Source organism: Corythoichthys intestinalis, chromosome 19 (genome assembly GCF_030265065.1).
Source record: "Corythoichthys intestinalis isolate RoL2023-P3 chromosome 19, ASM3026506v1, whole genome shotgun sequence".
Lineage (NCBI taxonomy): Eukaryota > Metazoa > Chordata > Actinopteri > Syngnathiformes > Syngnathidae > Corythoichthys > Corythoichthys intestinalis.
The window spans coordinates 24904047-24926790 of NC_080413.1; the positions used below are offsets into that span (position 1 = coordinate 24904047).

A 22744-nucleotide genomic window follows, 5' to 3' on the forward strand; every position below is an offset into this window, starting at 1 on the left:
GCCTGGACAACTTGCAATCATTAATGGAAGAATGAATTCAAAAGTTTATCAGCATGTTTTTCTGAAAAACCTGAGACCGTCTGTCAGACAGTTGAAGCCAAAAAGAGGATGAATGCTGCAACAAGACAATGATCCAAAACAAAGAAGTAAATCAACTACGGAATGGTTTCAGAAGAACAAAATACACCTTCTGGAGTGGCTAAGTCAAAGTCCAGACTTTTACCCTATTGAGATGCTGTGGCATGACCTAAAGACAGTGATTCATGCAAGACATCCCAGGAATTTGACTGAATTACAGCAGTTTTGTAGAGAAGAATGGGCCAAGATTAGTCCTGATTGATGTGTGGGACTGATCTGCAGTTACATGGTTAGTACTACTAGTACTATCCTCATTAAAATATGAAAACCTATAAATGTTTGGGTGGTTTGAGTTAAAGCACACACTGTTTATTCATCTGTATGATTTTGACAAAGATCAGATCACATTTGATGGTGATTTTATGCAGAAATGTGAGAAATTCCAAAAGGTTCAGATACTTTTTTTATACAACTGTATTTTACTGTTCCAGCAAAGAGCTGAAAAGTAAAATTATTCATCAAACCCGTAAATAAAACAATAAAACAAATAATAGATGAATAAAACAAGAATTACTATGTTAAAAGAGTACAAATGACAAACGTTGTACAATGATGCATTAGTGTGCTTTATAATTAGGTGCATTTTATGTAATATAAAAAAATAGCTGGCTGGGGAGAAAACGCTGTTAATTCAAGTCTCTAGTAATGATGGTTGTATTTCAGTCCATATAAATCCCTCTAAAAAAAAAAAAAATAAAAGACAGGAGATGACAATGTTTTGCCTTTCTCACATCCATTATTATTCCAAAAGATCTTCAAAACAAAAGAAAAAACAGGCTACGGACTGGCCAAAAGCTAGCATCTTGCTAAGGTCTTACAAGGATAATGTCTTGCTGGGATACATAATGTTCTGATAAACCTGCTGCAATGGTGAAATCCGTCCTAATCTCTTCTGGAGCCACCTCTGTTTACCAATTTGTAGCTTCTTGCTGTTTGCATTTCAAAGACCGGATTTAAACTGTATTTCTAAGTGCTCAATTCCGATGCAATACCTACAGTATGCAGTACATGGGTATTAAGTGTACACATCCATGTACGAGAGTATTTTTATTATTTTGCACAACTTTTTTAATAACCTCACATGCCATTTTACCAGGTTTGCACAACAATTCGCGTTGAGCATTCCCATCATGTCATTTTTCAATCTACTTTAGTTGGCCCTTTTCGTGCTCTTTTCCACAGCTACGGTTTGTCATCAATATGTAAAAGACTGTATTATGTTTGAATACTCTTTGCTCTGAATGACAGTTGATTGAGTTTGTCGGTGTGAATTCTGATTTGTACTAAACCACTGCAAATGCACAAGTATAGATTTAAGTACAGGATTCTTTATATACTGTATGCTTGGTGCGGCTTATTTTAGAACCAGGAAGTGGCCAACTTGAGAGTAACATGCTTGCCTTTTTGGCACGCCCCATATTAAGTGGGCATGAAGGAATAACGAAAAGAGCAGGTACTTGCATAATAAAGCTCGGTGTAAGTCACACTGTGACCAATTTCAAAACCTACTTTTTGCAGAATAGTTTAACTTGCAAACGCGATTGCAATCAAATAAAAAAATTACACAACTAACACACTTAAACCAGGGCACATTCTCATCTTATGCATGAAATAGTTTAAAATATTAGAAAATTACTTTCGTGCCACTTTCAAATGGGGCTCCTTCATTGTTGCTTTTGGCCTCTAGTCATCCTACCTGTAGACCAGTTTAGGCCTTCATTTTTCATAAATATTTTAACAACATTCAGTTTTCTTTACTGCCAAATTTGTTCAACTTAATCCGATTTTTCCCCACTGTGTTTCATGTTTTATGTAGTCCTTGAAAATGATTGTGTACCCTTGTCCTGAATGATACTTTCGGAAAAAAAAATCAGATCCCCCTGATGCGGGGATTCTACAGACCATTGCTTGTGCTCAACGATGTAACTATAAAATGTCAAAAAACAAATGTCAACAGATTAACTTTATTTGGGGTTAATCTTACCGTACCGTATTTTTCAGACTATAGGTCGCAGCTGAGTTTAAGTCTCACCAGCCATAAAATGCCCAAAATGAAGTATAAGTCGCATTTTTGGGGGAAATTTACTTGATAAAATCCAACAAATAGAACAAATATGTAATCTTGAAAGGCAATTTAAAATAAAAATACAATAGTGAACAACATGCTGAATAAGTGTACTGTATGATAATTAGAGATGACCCGATCGATCGATCACGTCATTTTCAAAGTATCGGAATCGGCAAAAAAATATCGGACATGCCTTTTTTAAATTATATATATATATATATATATATATATATATATATATATATATATATATATATATATATATATATATGTATATATATATGTATATATACAGTGCCTTGCAAAAGTATTCGGCCCCCTTGAATCTTGCAACCTTTTGCCACATTTCAGGCTTCAAACATAAAGATTTGAAATTTAATTTTTTTGTCAAGAATCAACAACAAGTGGGACACAATCGTGAAGTGGAACAACATTTATTGGATAATTTAAACTTTTTTAACAAATAAAAAACTGAAAAGTGGGGCGTGCAATATTATTCGGCCCCTTTACTTTCAGTGCAGCAAACTCACTCCAGAACTTCAGTGAGGATCTCTGAATGATCCAATGTTGTCCTAAATGACCGATGATGATAAATAGAATCCAAATGTGTGTAATCAAGTCTCCGTATAAATGCACCTGCTCTGTGATAGTCTCAGGGTTCTGTTTAAAGTGCAGAGAGCATTATGAAAACCAAGGAACACACCAGGCAGGTCCGAGATACTGTTGTGGAGAAGTTTAAAGCCGGATTTGGATACAAAAAGATTTCCCAAGCTTTAAACATCTCAAGGAGCACTGTGCAAGCCATCATATTGAAATGGAAGGAGCATCAGACCACTGCAAATCTACCAAGACCCGGCCGTCCTTCCAAACTTTCTTCTCAAACAAGGAGAAAACTGATCAGAGATGTAGCCAAGAGGCCCATGATCACTCTGGATGAACTGCAGAGATCTACAGCTGAGGTGGGAGAGTCTGTCCATAGGACAACAATCAGTCGTACACTGCACAAATCTGGCCTTTATGGAAGAGTGGCAAGAAGAAAGCCATTTCTCAAAGATATCCATAAAAAGTCTCGTTTAAAGTTTGCCACAAGCCACCTGGGAGACACACCAAACATGTGGAAGAAGGTGCTCTGGTCAGATGAAACCAAAATTGAACTTTTTGGCCACAATGCAAAACAATATGTTTGGCGTAAAAGTAACACAGCTCATCACCCTGAACACACCATCCCCACAGTCAAACATGGTGGTGGCAGCATCATGGTTTGGGCCTGCTTTTCTTCAGCAGGGACAGGGAAGATGGTTAAAATTGACGGGAAGATGGATGCAGCCAAATACAGGAACATTCTGGAAGAAAACCTGTTGGTATCTGCACAAGACCTGAGACTGGGAGGGAGATTTATCTTCCAACAGGACAATGATCCAAAACATAAAGCCAAATCTACAATGGAATGGTTCAAAAATAAACGTATCCAGGTGTTAGAATGGCCAAGTCAAAGTCCAGACCTGAATCCCAATCGAGAATCTGTGGAAAGAGCTGAAGACTGCTGTTCACAAACACTCTCCATCCAACCTCACTGAGCTCGAGCTGTTTTGCAAGGAAGAATGGGCAAGAATGTCAGTCTCTCGATGTGCAAAACTGATAGAAACATACCCCAAGCGACTTGCAGCTGTAATTGGAGCAAAAGGTGGCGCTACAAAGTATTAACGCAAGGGGGCCGAATAATATTGCACGCCCCACTTTTCAGTTTTTTATTTGTTAAAAAAGTTTAAATTATCCAATAAATTTTGTTCCACTTCACGATTGTGTCCCACTTGTTGTTGATTCTTGACAAAAAATTAAAATTTTATATCTTTATGTTTGAAGCCTGAAATGTGGCGAAAGGTTGCAAGGTTCAAGGGGGCCGAATACTTTTGCAAGGCACTGTATATATATATATATATATATATATATATATATATATATATAATTAAATCGTTTTCTAATTTTATTTAACGTTACAGACATAATGTGTTACACTCTTCCAGAGTCTTTAGTTTAAGCTTAAGGTAGGGTTATCAAATTTATTGCGTTAACGGCAAGAATGAATATTTTTTACATTTATCACGTTACAATATTTAACGCAGTTAACACATGCGCTGCACGACCCACTCACTCATTGTCGCGTTCAATCTATAATGGCGCCGTTTTACCCATACAGTATATAGAGCTAAAAGGCAGCATAAAATGAGTAGAGTGAATTTTGGCAGCCTTTGGAGCCTTTTTTTTAAATGGCTAAAGCCTTACAATCCCTCTCCCAACAATTAGAATAGTCGTGGGAAGCAATGTGGGGAAGAAAGGTAGTAGTTGATCTTTTTCTTAACACCCTATGTTATTTCCCAACACAGAGAAGATATATCAATTGGTACCACGACACGCAGTCGTGGTTCCACTTCCCATCATGCATTTGGGCAGAAGTTAAATGTCTACAGTATCATTTACTGAAAGCTCAACAAATACACTAGATGGCAATATTTAGTCACAATATACAAAGTCACATTTACACTTTAAGAATTACAAGTCTTTCTATCTGTGGATCCCTCTCACAGAAAGAATGTTAATAATATAAATGCCATCTTGAGGATTTATTGTCATAATAAACAAATACAGTACTTATGTACTGTATTTTGAATGTATATATTCGTCCGAGTTTTATTCATTTTTTTCTTAATGCATCGCCAAAATGTATATGATCGGGAAAAATTATCGGGAATTATTGGAATTGAATCGGGAACAAAAAAAAAGCAATCTGATCGGGAAATATCGGGATCGGCAGATACTCAAACTAAAACGATCGGGATCAGATCGGGAGCAAAGAAACATGATCGGAACAACCCTAATGATAATGTTACATGATGCATGAACAACGAAATGCAAATGTACTGTCCACACCAGGACGCTGCGGCTCGGTTCTGGCTATACAGCGAGCTAAACTCCCAAATGACAATGCTGGACGTCCATATAATTTGCTGACTTTATTTTGGAGGTCCTTATGACACCATTTATTTGAAGAGTGAAACTAAAAATAAAAATAATTGTAATCAATTTCTTTCTCGATACCAAACAGGTTCGCATCAACGTAAATAAATAATAATTAGCTGCTATTTTAGCAATGACACAAATGGTTAGCACACATTCGCTAGCATTAGCACATCATTCAAACAACCACACAACTGGCTCTAAGTTGCCGATCGCGGGTGGAAAACACACAACAACAACAGAAAAGATTATACATACAGGCGTTGCCTCTGTAGATATATTTTAAAAGCATAAACAATGAACGTAGGTTCGCAGCCGTGTCTTTCTCTCTTTCACTAACTCGCACACTCGCTCAGAGCTGCGTAGCTGTCAGTCTTCTTCTGATGTCTGGGCGCTCTTCTTCGCGTAAACAAGTGTGACTGCGCCCCCCTTTGGGCGTGAAAGCGCCACAAACTAAAAGCAAGCATTTCAAAATAAAAAATTCAATATTACAACTGAACACACATTGCCAAAGGCAGAACGCGAACGTGATCGGAATGTTAACGTAACATAGCTACTAAAAGTTATTCAGATACTGTAACTATAGCAGAAAGAACATGCTAACAGGTTTACCAAACCATGAGTGTCACTCCAAAACGCACAAAAAAAAAAAACAAGTGAAAATATGTAATAATGTGTTAATAATTTCACACATAAGTTGCTCCTGGGTATAAGTCGCTCCCCCAGCCAAACTATGAAAAAAACTGTGACTTATAGTCTGAAAAATATTAGAGGTGTGCATCGACACTGCCCTCACGATTCGATTCGATTACGATTCGGAGGACCACAATTCGATTCGATTCGATTCGATTCAGAGGGTCACGATTCGATTCGGTTCGATTCGGCAATGCATTGCGATGCATTAAAGCCTGGGATGCATTAAAATTCTAAAGCAAAGCATATTTTTCGTGAATCGTGAGCCAACACAAGCGGACAGACATTAAACAACTTTTTATCGGCTCTTGTGTCACTCCTTGTTGAAGTCAAATGAAAATAGTATACTTTCATATATATTAAAAAAAAAATCAGATCACTGCATTTAATTGCTTTGAATAAGACCAGGGCTTTCTCTTTTTTTTTTTTTTACACACAGTAGCAGCCTTTCACACAGTGCAACATCTGAACTCCTGTGCAAAATCAGTAATAACAGTCACTGTATTTTAGTCACAACGACCCATCAATAAAAATATTCAAGTAAATATTAAAGAGAACGACAAAGAAAATATTGTAGTGCAGCAGCATCTTTATCGCAATATCAATCCAGGGATCAGTTCAGTTGCAAACAAAACATCACCTAAATTGCAATGTAGAACAAAAGTAAAATGTAGGCCTAGCCTATCTTATATCTATAATATTTCTCGCTCCCTCTTTCTCCGTTTCAGCCATTGTTATGTTATGTCCTATCTCTCTGCACTCTCGATTACAACTGCGCTTGTCTGTGACGTTACTCCGGTGAGGAAGCGGATTTGGGTTCCTCGTCCCCCTTGCATAGAGGTTAGATCTTGTGCCCGAACCCGACCCGACCCGACCCGACCCGACCCGACCCGACCCGAAATGTTAAGCATTCACGTTTCGGTGGGTCGGGTCGGGCCGCCGCGCCGGACTAATAATTTTTATTTTATTTTTTTTAAATGCGCAGAGGTCTGTGGCGCAGCCCTCTTTTTCTTCTTCTCCTCCCGTTATTTCGTTGTGTGAGTGCTTTTATAATTCTCATAAAAATATGTAGACTATTTAAATGTTGAGTAAACTTGCGTTTTTTTTCCTGCCAACTGAGAATTCGTTACGAAAGACACTTTTATTTATGCACACAAAGGCAAATGTGATCCTTTCGAATCTTCTCCTCTGTGTGTCTGTAAAACCGTGTATTTTTTTAAATATTAAACTTTCCCAGTGTTATTTTGTTGAGTAAATGCTTTTATAAATATCTTAAAAATATGTAGACTATTTAAATATTGAGTAAACTTGCGTTTTTTTTCTGCCAACTGAGAATTTGTTAGGAAAGACACTTTTATTTATGCACACAAAGGCAAATGTGATCCTTTCGAATCTTCTCCTCTGTGTGTCTGCAAAACCGTGTTTTTTTTTTTTTTTTTTTACTTTCCCAGCGTTATTTCGTTGTGTAAATGCTTTTATAACTCTTTTAAAAATATGTAGACTATTTAAACAGTAAGAAAACTTGAAGAAATGAAAATAAATTGCTGCTGCTGCATTTTTTTTCCCGCATCACTCGGCTCGGGCATGCAAATCTATAGTTAATCTGGCCGGTCGGGCCTCAATACCAGCAGGCCGTGTCGGGTTGGGCTGGAATTTTTTAGGCCCGATCTAACCTCTACGGGCTTGCTTTGAATGTAAAGTAGCTCTCTCTGCAGGTAAACATGAGAATAACAATACAAATGGGGAAACCAAATCCATTGCATCACCGGAATTGCGCAGGGAAGCTTTTTGAACGTACTTATTTATTTTAAAATGCGCTGAATCGATTCAGCGTGTTTCCCGCATCGAATCGAATCGTCCCTGCCCCGCATCGGGATGCATCGCCGCATCGATTATTGTTGACACCCTTAAAAAATATGGTACAAAAATGTGGCTGGTTAGGGTTTAATTGTCGTGAATGGACAAAAAAATATTCTAAGATTACTAAGATTAATTCATTTACAGTACGTATATGAAAACTGCCTCAAAATAGATGTTCACTGTAAAGTAGCACGTACGAAAGAATTGGTTATACGGGGAATTCCATGTGTTTTTGGTATTTGGGAGCACTGCAACACATGAGCAAACACACCCCCACCAACACGCAGCAGTGCACTAAAACAGCAGCTGAGAATTTTCATGATGCAGTGGTGAGGTATCTTGTCCAAACTGCCTCTCCCAAGCTAAAGAGAGACATGTCTCTCTTTCAGTCTGTGCAGCTTCCCTGTCTTCCCGTTAACCACCCCCTGCAGTAATAATAGCCTGGAGGTGCCAGGCCTGTGCCCCTTAAAAATAGCCCTCTATTCCTTTGCTTTATGTTCACCGAAACCTGTCACTCAAACAGCTAGTCAACCATACAGACGGTTCCACTTTGCGCTAATGTCAAAGGTCTTATGATTTCATTAAAAGAAAAAATTGCAATGATTTACAGATAATCAATCCAAATCAGTTTAGTATTCAGAGCGGTTGCTTTTTATTTACACTTGAGCTCAATTAGCTACATCCTGATCATACTTTTAGTCATATCTGTCAATTATCAACATCCAGCTATGCCATCTACTCTCATTTATTCGTACATGTAAGTGAATTAACCAATGATTTTATATACATTACATACATCAGAGTATTCCCCTTACTGATCATATGATGATGCTATGTTTTTGTAACCTAGATCAGTGTGATGTTTTATTTGATTTGCATCCTTTGGTTAAAAAATATGTATATAAAGTGGGGCAAATAAGTATTTAGTCAACCAGTAATTGTGCAAGTTCACCCACTTGAAAATATTAGAGAGGCCTGTAATTGTCAACATGGTTAAACATCAACAATGAGAGACAGAATGTAGGAAAAAAAAACAGAAAATCACATTGTTTGATTTTTAAAGAATTTATTTGCAAATCATGGTGGGAAATAAGTATTTGGTCTATACCAAAAGGTCATCTCAATACTTTGTTATGTACCCTTTGTTGGCAATAACGGAGGCCAAACGTTTTCTGTAGCTCTTTACAAGCTTTTCACACACTGTTGCTGGTATTTTGGCCTATTCCTCCAAGCACATCTCCTCTAGAGCAGTGATGTTTTGGGCCTGTCGTTGGGCAACATGGACTTTCAACTCCCTCCTTACCCCGTGGCGTCAAAATGATAACAAGAAAGGGGTGCAAAAATCTCAGAACCACACGAGGGGACTTAGTGAATGACCTACAGAGAGCTGGGACCACAGTAACAGAGGCTACTATTAGTAACACAATGCGCCGCCAGGGACTCAAATCCTGCACTGCCAGACGTGTCCCCATACTGAAGAAAGTACACGTCCAGGCCCGTCTGCGGTTCGCTAGAGAGCATTTGGATGATCCAGAAGAGGACTGGGAGACTGTGTTATGGTCAGATGAAACCAAAATAGAACTTTTTGGTAGAAACACAGGTTCTCTTGTTTGGAGGAAAAAGAATACTGAATTGCACCATACCCACTGTGAAGCATGGGGGTGAAAACATGCTTTGGGGCTGTTTTTCTGCAAAGGGACCAGGTCGACTGATCTGTGTAAAGGAAAGAATGAATGGGGCCATGTATGGAGAGATTTTGAGTGAAAGTCTCCTTCCATCAGCAAGGGCATTGAAGATGAGACGTGGCTGGGTCTTTCAGCATGACAATGATCCCAAACACACAGCTATGGCAACAAAGGAGTGGCTTCTTAAGAAGTATTTCAAGGTCCTTGAGTTGCCTAGCCAGTCTCCAGGTCTCACCCCCATAGAAAATCTGCAGAGGAAGTTGAAAGTCCGTGTTGCCCCAAAACATCAGTGCTCTAGAGGAGATCTGCATGGAGGAATGGGCCAAAATACCAGCAATAGTGTGTGAAAAGCTTGTGAAGAGTTACAGAAAACGTTTGGCCTCTGTTATTGCTAACAAAGGGTACATAACAAAGTATTGAGATGAACTTTTGGTATTGAACAAATACTTATTTTCCACCATGATTTGCAAATAAATTATTTAAAAATCAAACAATGTAATCATTTGGGGTTTTTTCCCCACACTATGTCTCTCATGGTTGAGGTTTAACAATGTTGACAATTACAGGCCTCTCTAATATTTTCAAGTGGAAGAACTTGCACAATTAGTGGTTGACGAAATACTTATTTGCCCCACTGTATATTATAACTACAGTGAGGAAATACATTTTTGAACACCCTGCAATTTTGCAACTTCTCCCACTTAGGAATGATGGGCGGGTTTGGGAAATTTTCATGATAGGTGCATGTCCACTGTGAGAGACAATCTAAAAAAAAAATAAATCTAGAAATCACAGTGTGTGATTTTTATCCATTTATTTGTATCCTACTGCTGCAAATAAGTATTTGAATACCTGAGAAAATCAATGTTAATATTTGGTACAGTAGCCTTTCATTAAAATTACAGATGTCAAATGTTTCCTGTAACCTTTAACGAGGTTTGCGCAGACTGCACCACTTTTCCACACATATCTTCTCTAGATCAATCAGGTTTCTGGGCTGTCACTGAGAGACATGAAGTTTAAGCTTCTTCCAAAGATTTTCTATTGGGTTTCGGTCTAGAGACTGGCTAGGCCCCTCCAGAACCTTAATATGCTTTTTACAAAGCCACTCCATGGTTATTCTGGCTGTCTGCTTCGGGCCACTGTCATGTTGGACGACCCAGTCACTGCCCATTTTCAATGCTCTAACTGAGGGAAGGAGGTTATTCCCCCAAATTTCGCAATACATCGCCCTGGTCATCCTCTCCTTAATAGAGTGCAGTGGTCTAGTCCCATATGCAGAAAAATACCCCCAAAGCATGATGCTACCACCCCCATGCTTCACAGTAGGGATGGTGTTCTTGGGATGGTACTCATCATTCTTCTTCCTCCAAACACTATGAGTGAAATTAAGATCAAAAAGTTCCATTTTCATCACATATGACTCCCATGGCTCCTCTGGATCATCCAAATGATCATTTGGGCCTGGATATACAGTATGCTGGTTTAAGAAGGGGAATCTTCTGTGCCATTCATGATTTTGAACCATGTCATTGACCAGCTCCTCCTGTGTAGTTCTTGGCTGATTCCCCACTATTCTTAAGGTTAATGAGACCCTACGCAGTAGATCTTGCATTGAGCCCCAGTCCGAGGGAGATTGACAGTCATAGTAGTTTCTTCTATTTTCTAATTGCTCCAACAGTGGATCTTATATCACAAAACTGCTTGGCAATTGCCCTGTAACACTGTCCCACCTTGTAGAGGTCGACAATTCTGTCTCAGGTGTCTTTGGACAGTTCTTTGGTCATGACCATGTTTGGAATTGGACTCTTTCTGATTGTATGGGGTGGACAGGTGTTTATATGCAGCTAACTGCCTCAAAAAGGTCAAAAACTCCAATTCAAAAAGTCCACCTCCACTTATGCATTGAACTTTTTAAAAGCGACTGACAGGTCTTTGAGGCTCACAATTCTAGCTAATAGACAGGTATTCAAATACTTATTTGCAGCACTTATTTGCAGCTGTATAATGCAAATGAATTATTAAAAATTCATACACTATGATTTCTGGATGTTTTTTTCTTTAGATTGTCTGTTATAGTGGACGAGCACCTATCATGAAAATGTCATACCCGTCCCTCATTTCTAAGTGGGAGAAGTTGCAAAATCGCAGGGTGTTCAAGTACTTATTTTCCTCACTGTATCATACAATTGGACACCATCATATGGCACAGCTACTAATCCAATATAATTGGCAAATCAATGGCAAATTATTGGCACTGTCAATAGAAATATTAATTACCAATGTTTATTTTTGTGGTTGTAGATGGAACAGCAATAATATACAGTATAATATTTTTATTATTATTATCAACTTGTAATTGGTGAATTACATAAGGAACAACTTCCACAATAATGCTTTGCATTTCTATACCACTACAACCACAATAAAACAATGTTAAATTAATACTTTTTTTTTTTTTTTTTTCTTTGTGTCTGTGTGTGTGTACGTGGACTAGTCGAGCTCAAACAGTCAGCTAATGAGCCTGTCTGTGCTCGGAACCTGAGCCAGCAGAACTATCTATAGTTTATGGAAGTGGGAGGGTGACACTCGCTCTCACTTGATCCCTCACTCACTTTTGGTTTAGGATACATTTTGAACAGTGGAAGAGTGTTTGTAAAACCCGAGTGTTTTGCATGTTACGTGTGTGTATGTGAGAACGTAAAAGTGAAAGTGGGTACACAGGTGTGTGTACTTGTGAGTGTTCCGGGAGACAAACAATGGCCCTAACTCATCTCTGTCCTCTCTTCCTCATCATCATCCTCGCTGCCCCCCTCTTCGCTGCTGGACAACGTTATGATTTCTCCAATCAACAACTTAAAAAAATAAAACTTCATCGGCCTGGCAACCACAACAGTTTCAGCCCGACCTGCCACCTTAGTGAGAAAGGAGAGCTGTTGTGTGACCAGTGTCAGACTGGTTACACCGGACCAAGATGTGACAGGTAATTTATACACTTAATTCACGCAAAAATCTTGGTTCAAATATTGTAATGTCAACTTTTGATTAACACAGTTGAATTGGTTTGAAAATGTGTTTATTATTCTGAGTAAAGTTTGTAGCATTGTTTCGAATAGTTTGGCTTGCTTATCTAGCTGCATCAGTTCACTTTTTAGTGCCAGGCAATAAAAATGTATATAGTGAATGGATTATACAGCGTCTTATCAAAGCGACTGACTGGCTGACTGACTTCTGATTCATTTTTTGTTTTTAGACATACCAGGTTGGCCTTTTGTGTAGCTGAAGTATTATTTTCTCCACTCCTCTAATTCATGTGATACTTGGTATTCTTACTGTATATAGCTGACTACTTTAGACTAGAAAATGGTTCAGACTTCTGTTATAAGTGCACTGCACAAGCTAAGCACTTCTGCTGTTTTGCCGTTTTAGAGGTGCGCAATACATTATAAATGCACTTAATACAGTTCTAATATTGCATACTATTACCTAATCGTTGACCTAATCTTGTGGCCTGTAAATATTTATGCATAGAAATGGTTTAATTATAAGGTCTTGTTTAAAGCATACGCCACATTGTTGTTTTCCCCACAATTTTTGCTTTTAATTAATTGCTGTCAATCAATGACAAAAATCCTCACTTATCCTATAATAGCCCGTCAGGTCTTTCTCTGTCACTCTTCTTAAGCTGTTCACTCTTTGAAGCTAACTTTCTCCTTAATGGACAGCTTCTCTAAGCCTTCCTGACAGTACTTTGTCAGCTTTATTGTGTAAACCTCCATTTGCAAGACATCCTGAAACACATAGTGAATCTTGAGCCAATGGAAGTGATTCGTCACATAACGTAATTGGAGATGGTCACTTTAAATTTACCACACACACATGAAGATTGTTTTCAGTATAAATTTATATTGCCACCCAGCGTGATTGGTTTCCATTCTGATGGTGGTTGAATACTAGTACACATATTTGTTTCTCTGCATGGCCCATACATAAGGTGTCAGACATTCTGAATCATGAACTTTTAGTTCTATTAAAAGTCTTCCTCGCTGTGGATGCTTGTCTGCAGGCTATGATGTGGCTCAATGACACATGGCGGGTAAATATAGACTAACCGCCTTTGGCATGATGGATTGTATTTGCCAGGGGGCAAAACACTTAAAGTGAAATAAGAAAGATTGTCTATTCTTGAAATTTGTGGGGGTCATCTGAGTAGGGGAGGAATAAATAGGTCAAATAAGTGGTAAAGGTTATGAGAATAAAGTTAAGATATGTGGTGAAAAGATGTGAAATGAGAAAAAGGTTTCATGAACAAACCAGCTGGGATGTGAGTACAATACGTTTAATGATGATATAATTAAAAAGGTGTCATAATTCATACATTAATGTGCAGATTTGGGTAGTAACGTGTTACATGTACTCCATTCACATTTACTTGAATAGCTTTTTGAGAAAATGTACTTCTATGAGTAGTTTTACAAAGCCCAATTTTTTTCCCTTAACTCATTTTCTCCCAGCCATTTTCACCGGAGCAAGGTCCTTCGCTCCCGGCCGTTTTACTGGATTTTGACTTATTTTGCAAGGCCCACAGAAAATTCTGTTCTATTGCTATATAAACATGGAACCCACCAAAACAAAGATTAGAAAGAAAAAAAAGTAAGTTCATATCTTTTTCCATTCTTTAAAAATTAGCATTAGAAAATAGCTTAGTTTGATTAATTTTCAAATTTCTGATGAAAAAACGGAGAAATTGAGATTTTTGTGATAGCATATATTTCAAACATAACTTTGACTTTCACACAGCTATTTTTTGCTTTAGTTACATCGCAAACATCTGAATAATGTTTTCCTTTTACAAAATAACAGAAACAACAAGACAAATAGAGCTTTTGATAGCAAAGTAACAATTTATCCACACATAACTAACTGAAAGATGACGCTATTGCGGCCGCGACAGCCGGTTAAACTTTTCCCTCTTCGTTGCCTGTCTCAAAAAGATGAATTTTTTTCGAGTCTCTGCGGGCTCTGCTCGCGAGCAGCACGGACTCAACGGCATCTAGTTGTCCCAGTCGTTCTGCTCGGTCGCCCAGTGCCTGGCATCCCGGGCTTCCTACCGGTTGTTCTGCTCGGTCGTCCGCTGCCTGGCATCCATTCGGTCGTCTTCCACCTTTGCTGCGGCTTTGCGGCTTGGCCTTTCGTTGCCGATGAATAGGGTTGCGGGTCTGACCAAATGCGCGACTGCCCTCCACTGGCCAGTTTTATTGCTTTAAAATGGATTTTCAGCTTTGTGCTTTGGAAATAAATTGAATCACTACCCAGAGATGTCTCTTTTGAAAAAAAAAACAACAACAAAAAACCCCTAAAAGATGTATAAATACGTCTTTGGGACACTGAAACAATTAAAAATAGAACGTATTTTTACGTTTTTTTTTTGGAGCAAATGAGTTAATGGAGTAGATTTGTGAAGACAAAACACTACTCTTACTCCGCTACTTTGGGCTACACAAAAGTCGTTTCATTTTTCCTCTTTTTTTTACATATTAGATTTACTATTCTTTTTGCAAGTGATGCTATTGTCAAGAGTAGCACTACTAATTTCACCATTAAGACGTTGCAACAATAATCACTTATGACTCCATTACACCAATCAGACGCAAGCTTGCCGAGCCTATTCAATCACGCGTCTTTAAAGCACCGTAACAAATGAAGTATTTGACATAGAGCGCTGCTCTCAACAGGAATTGAAAGTGCGGATTTAAAACTCTCTCCCAGTTTTTATTTGGCACCGATTGACCACGGAAAGCTGGAGGTATGATCCTTTTAATTTCATATTAGGAACAACAGTATTCACTTTTCAAACTAGGAACTGTTTTTTCCACTAGAGGGCAGGGCACTCATGTTCGTTGGACGAAAAATGCTATATTACTGTTTTTTTTTTCACTCTCTTTAATGATTTTTTTGTATTTCTTTGGCTTAACGTGGTTGTGTAATGGGTTATTGTACAGTATCATTATAACAAGAATTTATATATATGTTTTTGCTGAGAGAAAAAAATGACCATTGTTTTAAAAAATCCAGCAAAAATAAGCAGTTACTCAAAATGTTACTAATTAGTTGAGTATTCCTTTGAGTATTTTTTGGATGACTACTTTTACTCTTACTTGAGTAATATTATTTTGAAGTAACGCTACTCTTACTTGAGTAAAATTTTTGGCTACTCTACCCACATCTGCTAATGTATGTGTTTTTGTGCAATGACCGATAAGAAAAGCTTTTTTTTCAAGCATATATCTTTTTTGTTTTGCTCAGTTTTTAAATGCAATGATCTTTAAAAATGTTTGGTTTTTGAAATTCCCAATTATAACATACTAGTTCCTCCCACATTCCAAAACCCTACTTCTCAATTGAAATTGTCCATAGGTATAAATGTGAATATAAAATGGCTGTTTTTATACTTTAGCAATTGTGACGTGTTTAGTGTGTATTTCACTCTCATACAAAGTCTGCTCAAATATTTTCAAGCCGCATGTACTGTAGTAAATCAACATTTTTCACATAGAATGCACTGCATATTAGCTATAGAGAACATCACCAAGGTTGCCGTTCTTTGAAAACATGAATAAATAGATATCATGCCTTGATAATTTGTTTTCCCCAACTATTGAACAAAGTTGCAGCCATGTAAAGTTAAACAATGAGCTATGAAGTCACACGTGATATCTCCTGTATGAAAGAAAATTAGTGATATGTTTTAGCAGTGGGAGTCTTAATTTCTGATAAAAAGTAATTGTTTTGCATAATTTCATCCATTGTAAAGCAGATCCAAACCTGTGCAACTGACTGCAAATAACCTTGATTTTGAAGAACTGCATTATCCAACTTTGAATATTATTTTTCATTCCACCAAAGCCACAATCTTGAAAATTCGGACGAGCATTATTTTATTGACCATGAAGTTATAATTTGCTTTCAAAGATACATCCTTTTCCAGTGTGCTTGACCCTTTGGTTTGGGTCACTGTGTACCCAAGAAACAGCACTGTTACAATATATGACAGACCTTGGCAAATACTTAAAGTAAAAACTCTTTGATACTACAGTGGTATGAAAAAGCATCTGAAACTTTTGGAATTTCTCAAATTTCTGCATAAAATCACTGACAAATGTGATCTGATCTCTGTCAAAATCACGCAGATGTAAAAACAGTGTCTGCTTTAAATAAAACCACCCAAACATTTATAGGTTTTTTATATTTTAATGAAGATAGTATGCAAACGATGACAGAAGGGGGAAAAATAAGTAAGTGAACCATCGCATTTAATATATTGCCGTCACCCCTCCCCCTTTGGCAGCAATAGCTTCCTGTAGCTGCAGATCAGTATGGCACATCGATCAGGACTAATCTTGGCCCATTCTTCTCGACAAAACTGTTGTAGTTCAGTCAGATTCCTGGGATGTCCGCCATGAATCGCTTTCTTTAGGTCATGCCACAGCATCTCAATGGGGTTCAAGTCTGGACTTTGACTTGGCCACTCCAGAACCTGTGTTCTGTTCTTCTGAAACCATTCCGAAGTTGATTAACTTCTGTGTTTTGGATCATTGTCTTGTTGCAGCATCCATCCTGTTTTTAGCTTCAACTGTCAGACAGAGTTGTCCAGGCCATGTGAGAGCAAAACAGCCCCATATCATGATGCTCCCTCCACCATGATTCACGGTGGGGATGAAGTGTTGATGTTGGTGAGCTGTTCCATTTTTCCTCCACACATGACATTGTGTGTTACTCCCAAACACTTCAACTTTGGTTTCATCAGTCCACAAAATATTTTGCCAAAACTTCTGTAGAGTGTCCAAGTGCCTTTTTGCGAACATTAAATGAGCAACTTTTTTTTTTTTTTTTTTTTTTTTTTAGACAGCAGTGGCTTCTTCTGTGGAGTCCTCCCATGAACACCATTCTTGGCCATAGTTTTACATATAGTTGATGTGTGCACATAGATATTTGACTGTACTAGTGATTCCCTAGAGTGTCTTTAGCAGACACTCGGGTTTTACCTCTCTGAGTATTCTGCGCTGAAATCTTGGCGAGTTCTTTGGTGGACGGCCACTGCTTGGGAGAGAAGCAACAGTGCAAACTCTCTCCATTTGTAGACAACTTCTCTGACTGTCGATTGATGAACATACATACTTTTGGAGACTGTTTTGTATCCTTTCCCAGCTTTATACAAATCAACAATCCTTGATCACAGGTCTTCAGACAGCTTTTTTGACCAAGCCATGATGCACATTAGACAATGCTTCACATCAAGACCATTCTTACCAGGTGTGTGTTTTACGTATAGTTAACAGGGCAGCTTTAAACCACTCATCAGTGATCAGGAAGACACCTGACTTAAACAGTTTGGTAAAAATTAGTTTCAATACTCTTTAAGTCTCCTTATGCAGAGGGTTCCCTTACTTATTTTTCCCCCTTCTGTAATTGTTTGCATGCTATCTCATGCAGAGGGTTCCCTTACTTATTTTTCCCCCTTCTGTAATTGTTTGCATGCTATCCTCATTAAAATATGAAAACCTATAAATGTTTAGGTGGTTTTAGTTAAAGCAGACAATTTTTTTCCCTCTGTTTGATTTTGACAAATAACAGATCACATTTGATGGTGATTTTATGCAGAAATGTGAGAAATTCCAAAAGGTTCAGATACTTTTTCATACCACTGTACATCGTTTAAGTACTGTATTTAACTGATGTAGAGGTACCACCGTATAAGGTGCTACGGATTAAAGGGCGCACTGTTGGCTTTTGAAAACATTGAAAGCTTTTAGGTGCGCCTCATAGTGCGGAAAATACGGTAATTAATTTATTTGTAATTTTTTTGTTTGTTTTGTTTTCAAACATATGTCATTTCCCATACTGCAGTGTACTCACACACACATACACACACATACACAAAAGCTAATAAACCAGCTCTATTGAGTACCATAGAGGGTCAGTGGTAATAATAGCTGGCTGCTCTTGACTCTTTTCCACTCTTTGTCCTTTTCCTCTCCCTCCTCTCTAAACTCAATTCTCTCTCCAAACTGAAGACCTTTCTCATCCTTCCTTGTCCTCCTCTCATCCACAGCTCATTTCCCCCCACCTATCAATCACCCATCCTTTCTTATTCCATATCCATCCCCCCCTCCCCCAGCTTCTACTTGTGGCATGGAGCAGCACTGCAAGTCGAAGCATTTGAACTTGTTTTAATTACGAACTAAATTAAAGTGTGTCAAAACAGAAATGATTGGAATGGTGTGACAGTCGACACTTGTCACACATGTGTGTCCTTGAATCACTCAAAGAGGCAAACAGACCCTGTGGAACTCTCGTTTCATAATCAGAAGATTGATGTTGGCTATTGAGTTTGTTCAAATTACGACTTTAGAACTGTGCCTTATTTTGTTATGCTGCCTGGTAGGTGTTCCAACGGGTATTATGGACAACCCACTGTCCCAGGAGGCTCCTGCCAGCCCTGTGATTGCCACGGTAACCTGGACCTGTCTAGACCCAGCAGCTGTGATCCAATCACAGGCCAGTGTCTGCTCTGTCGACATGGCTACAGTGGCGTGGCGTGCGACAGCTGTGATGACGGATTCTTTGGGGATGCCACCACTGCCAAGAATTGCCAACGTGAGTTTTAAAAATATACTATTTTTACAAAGCAAAATGGACGTCAAGTCGAGTAGATGAAAAATATATACAGAATGGCATCTCTGAGTTAGACTACAGTCTGTTCTGTAAGATTAGTCAAACTTTAATTTGGTCACTATGGATACCAATAATTACCTTTGAGGTTACTATGTGAGGTTACATGTGTTTTAAAGCAAGGTAATGACTAAAAATGTTTTTAAAAAATGTTATAAACAGTATTTTGTTGAAATGTTATGTAAGTAAAATGCTTTAGGCTTACATTTTTTTCTCTTTTGTGAAAATTTTCACCCTACTTAACCTAATTATACAGTTTTACCTCTACATACGAATTTAATTCGTTCCAGGACCTGGTTTGTAAATCGAAATGGTCATATGTCGAGCGGGATTTTCCCCATAAGGATACATAATAATTCGATTAATTCATTCACCAACCCAAAAACCTATGCTAAATCCTAAATAAATAATGCATGTACAATTACAAATAGCACATAGCATACATTACACGTAGCTAAATAAATGAATTATAAATAAAAATCGGAATAATAATAATAATGTGTAATAGGGGTGTGCCATCTAAGGCACCCCACGATTCGATTCGATTACGATTCAGGGTGCTGTGATTCGATTATTGAATCACATCACTGAATTAACCGTGAACACGGTTTTTGATGCATCTTTTCCACTACCTTTCAGGATTTCTTTTTCCTATTTCATGACTACTTCATACTTTTACGCAAGGTATATTTGCCAGTATCAATTCATTAAAGCAGTCAAACATATTTATGTCCGTTATTTATTATTTCCAATCACCTAATGATACAGCAGGAACAATGGAAACATGGTCATACAACACAAAGCTGACCTTAAGCTGCTCTTTTTCACAAGAAGGGGCTAAAACATTAGTTGTTTAAAAAGAAGTACTTATTTATCTCTTAACAATACAATAAAATTTACAGTGGTGGAATGAATTCCGCTGTACTTAGTCCTAGTTTTACACATTCTGCATATGGAGTAACTTTTGTACACTAACAAACAACACACAAATGGACATGGAAATACACGTTAGAGAATTTGCTAATTAGCTTAGCGCTCAGTGCTAACTGTTAACATCTCAAAAACAACAACAATAAAGGCTTAACAGTACAAGAGGGTTCGTGTACTCACCTCTTATAGACACACACGAGACTTAACAACACACTCAGGACATTTTTCAATTAATATGACTTAAAACTACTGCTGGACAACTGAAAGCCAGGAAGCAGCGAATTATTTCTTCCCCTCTCGCTCTAAAAAATAACTTGCGCACAGAACAGTACCCAAAGCGCAACTACCGGATCTTGCCTGTCTCATACACAAATTTATTCTCAAGTCTTTTGTACAGTAAATCCCTCACACAGTAACGTCTGCTGCCACCATTCTCACCTTGTGCGTCGCTTAAGGTCTCCAGACGACATTTGTGTGTTGAATTTCGTTCCGGTGGAAAAACATCGTTTTTGAACATTTATTATGAATCATAATCAAATCGTCACGTGTTGAATCTCGATGAATCTAATAATGGATGTATTGGCACATTGATAATGTGTAATGTAATGAATCAGATTCTAATGTGGCAGTTGTGTTTTGCATGCTGTTCCTGAATGCACGTAAACGTGTCACTGGCAAGAGTGTGAGAGAGGTGCGGAGGAGTGGGAAATTTTTACTTCCTCCTACTTCATGTGATGTTGTTATTGGCGTTGGCTAGGGCGGACAGTAGCCGTGTTGTGTTGCACAAGTTCTGAAATAAATCAAAACTGACAAAGCTGGCAACTTCCTTGCCAATGTTACAATAATAATAATGATAATGAGATTAGTCCTCGAGATCGTAGAAAATTCCTGGCCCTATTGTCGAGCCCTTTCACTGCTGCACACACCACCCTCATATTTTTCTGTCATTTCTTGGGACCCATGTTGATTTCTGTCACGAGAAAATCCGACGTGCGTCCATCTTGCGGAAAACAATAACATTGCAATGCTATCACAAATTGTCGTATTTTGAGCATGTCGTCATACGTCGAGACAAATGACACATCAAATGTCGAAAGGATCGTATGTCGAAGCGATCGTATGTCGACGTATCACTAAATGGCATTGTCTATGAAGCCTTTTAGAAGCTACAACAACATGAACAAAAATGGTCCATTAATTTTGTTGTTTGGGCCTTTTTTCAAAACCAGAAATTAAAACTAGTAGTTGCAAATTTCTAGCGTTTTCTGCATCATAAACCCTGAGTTCCATCCACCAACTTTAAGCTCCTTCCTTCCATCCCACCACCCATGGAAACATATTTGCACATAGCGACATTAAATATTGCAAAATACATATTTTTTAAAATAATAAAAAAAGAATTTGGGTTGTTGTTGTAAAACACAAATGCATGCTGAAGACTTGTTGCCTTTTTATCCTGAGATTCGCAGGCTGGGAGGCAATCACTGACAAGCAGTCTACCTTTTAACTTTACCACATAAATTGGCTTCAATTTTACTGCAGTAGTCACATCAAAGCCCTTTGTTCATGTTTAAAAAAAATTTCAATATAAAAATAGGAAGTTGAAACCTCCCCAGTTAAAGATGAGAACACTGCATGTTGTTTTTCAAAGAAAAAAAAAAAAGTTCAAGTTTTGGGGTATTCAAAAGTAGTAGTAGCTCAAGTTATTATTGTATTATTATTGGATTCCAATACTTAAAGGGAAAGACATGACTTTTCTCATGTGTGTTGTTTAGTAAATTGAAAAAAACACATCATTTTTTCTTTTCTGATGTGTAATTGTCAAGGTCATTAATGTCAAAGGTCAAGAATAGCCTGTATTTTAGGAATGTGGTCACCTAACACGAGGGCAGACATTTTGTCAGTGCCTGTATCATTGCAGCCAATCAAATGTGAGTTTCCCAAACTACCCTCACTTCTTGGTTGTGGTATTAATACGCATGATCACATGCACCTGTGCTCGAATCTGTTACTCTGTATGTGCATGGGTATAACTGATATCATAAAATGGCTGTGCCCAATAACTGTGTTATTTTCTTGCGTACAAACATTTTCAATTTCAATTTGCAATTTCCAATATGTCTTTCCCTGTAAAAAATCACTTATTGTTTAGTCAGGTCCATATTTCGTCTGCCACTGTAAATATTCTCTCTAAATTTTGATTGGTGTCTGAGCAGAGTTGGGTAGTAACGTGTTACATTTACTCAGTTATCTTTAGTTGAGTAACTTTTTAAGAAAAATTTACTTCTTAGAGTAGTTTTGTGAAGAAACACTACTCTTAATCCATTACTTTGGGCTACACTAGAGTCGTTACATTTTTCGTATTTATTCTACATATTGATTTAATTATTGCCAGAGGTGCCGACAGTGGCCGTCCCAGTTTCAACTGTGAGACGTTGAAACAATAAGCACATAACTCCATTATACCAGAATTAACAATATTTGTTTTTCTCCACTTGATGGTACTCATGCTCTTTGGATAAATGATGTTTCATATTGTTGTTCTGGTGTAAATTCGATGATTTTTGCGTCATTATTTTGGCCTAATATAGTCATCTAATAGGTTAAAATACAGTATGATAAC

General features: G+C 37.9%; 1 protein-coding gene across 5 annotated transcripts in view; it reads left to right on the top strand.

Annotated features, from left to right (window-relative positions):
* Positions 1-22744, top strand: part of lama2 (laminin, alpha 2) — a 338873-nt gene that overhangs the window by 169972 nt on the left and 146157 nt on the right. For all 5 annotated transcript variants that reach the window (XM_057822981.1, XM_057822982.1, XM_057822979.1 and 2 more), the window contains exons 20-21: positions 12356-12442; positions 18905-19116. In XM_057822981.1, coding sequence (XP_057678964.1) covers positions 12356-12442; positions 18905-19116 — 299 coding nt within the window. The remainder of the gene's footprint in view (positions 1-12355; positions 12443-18904; positions 19117-22744) is intronic.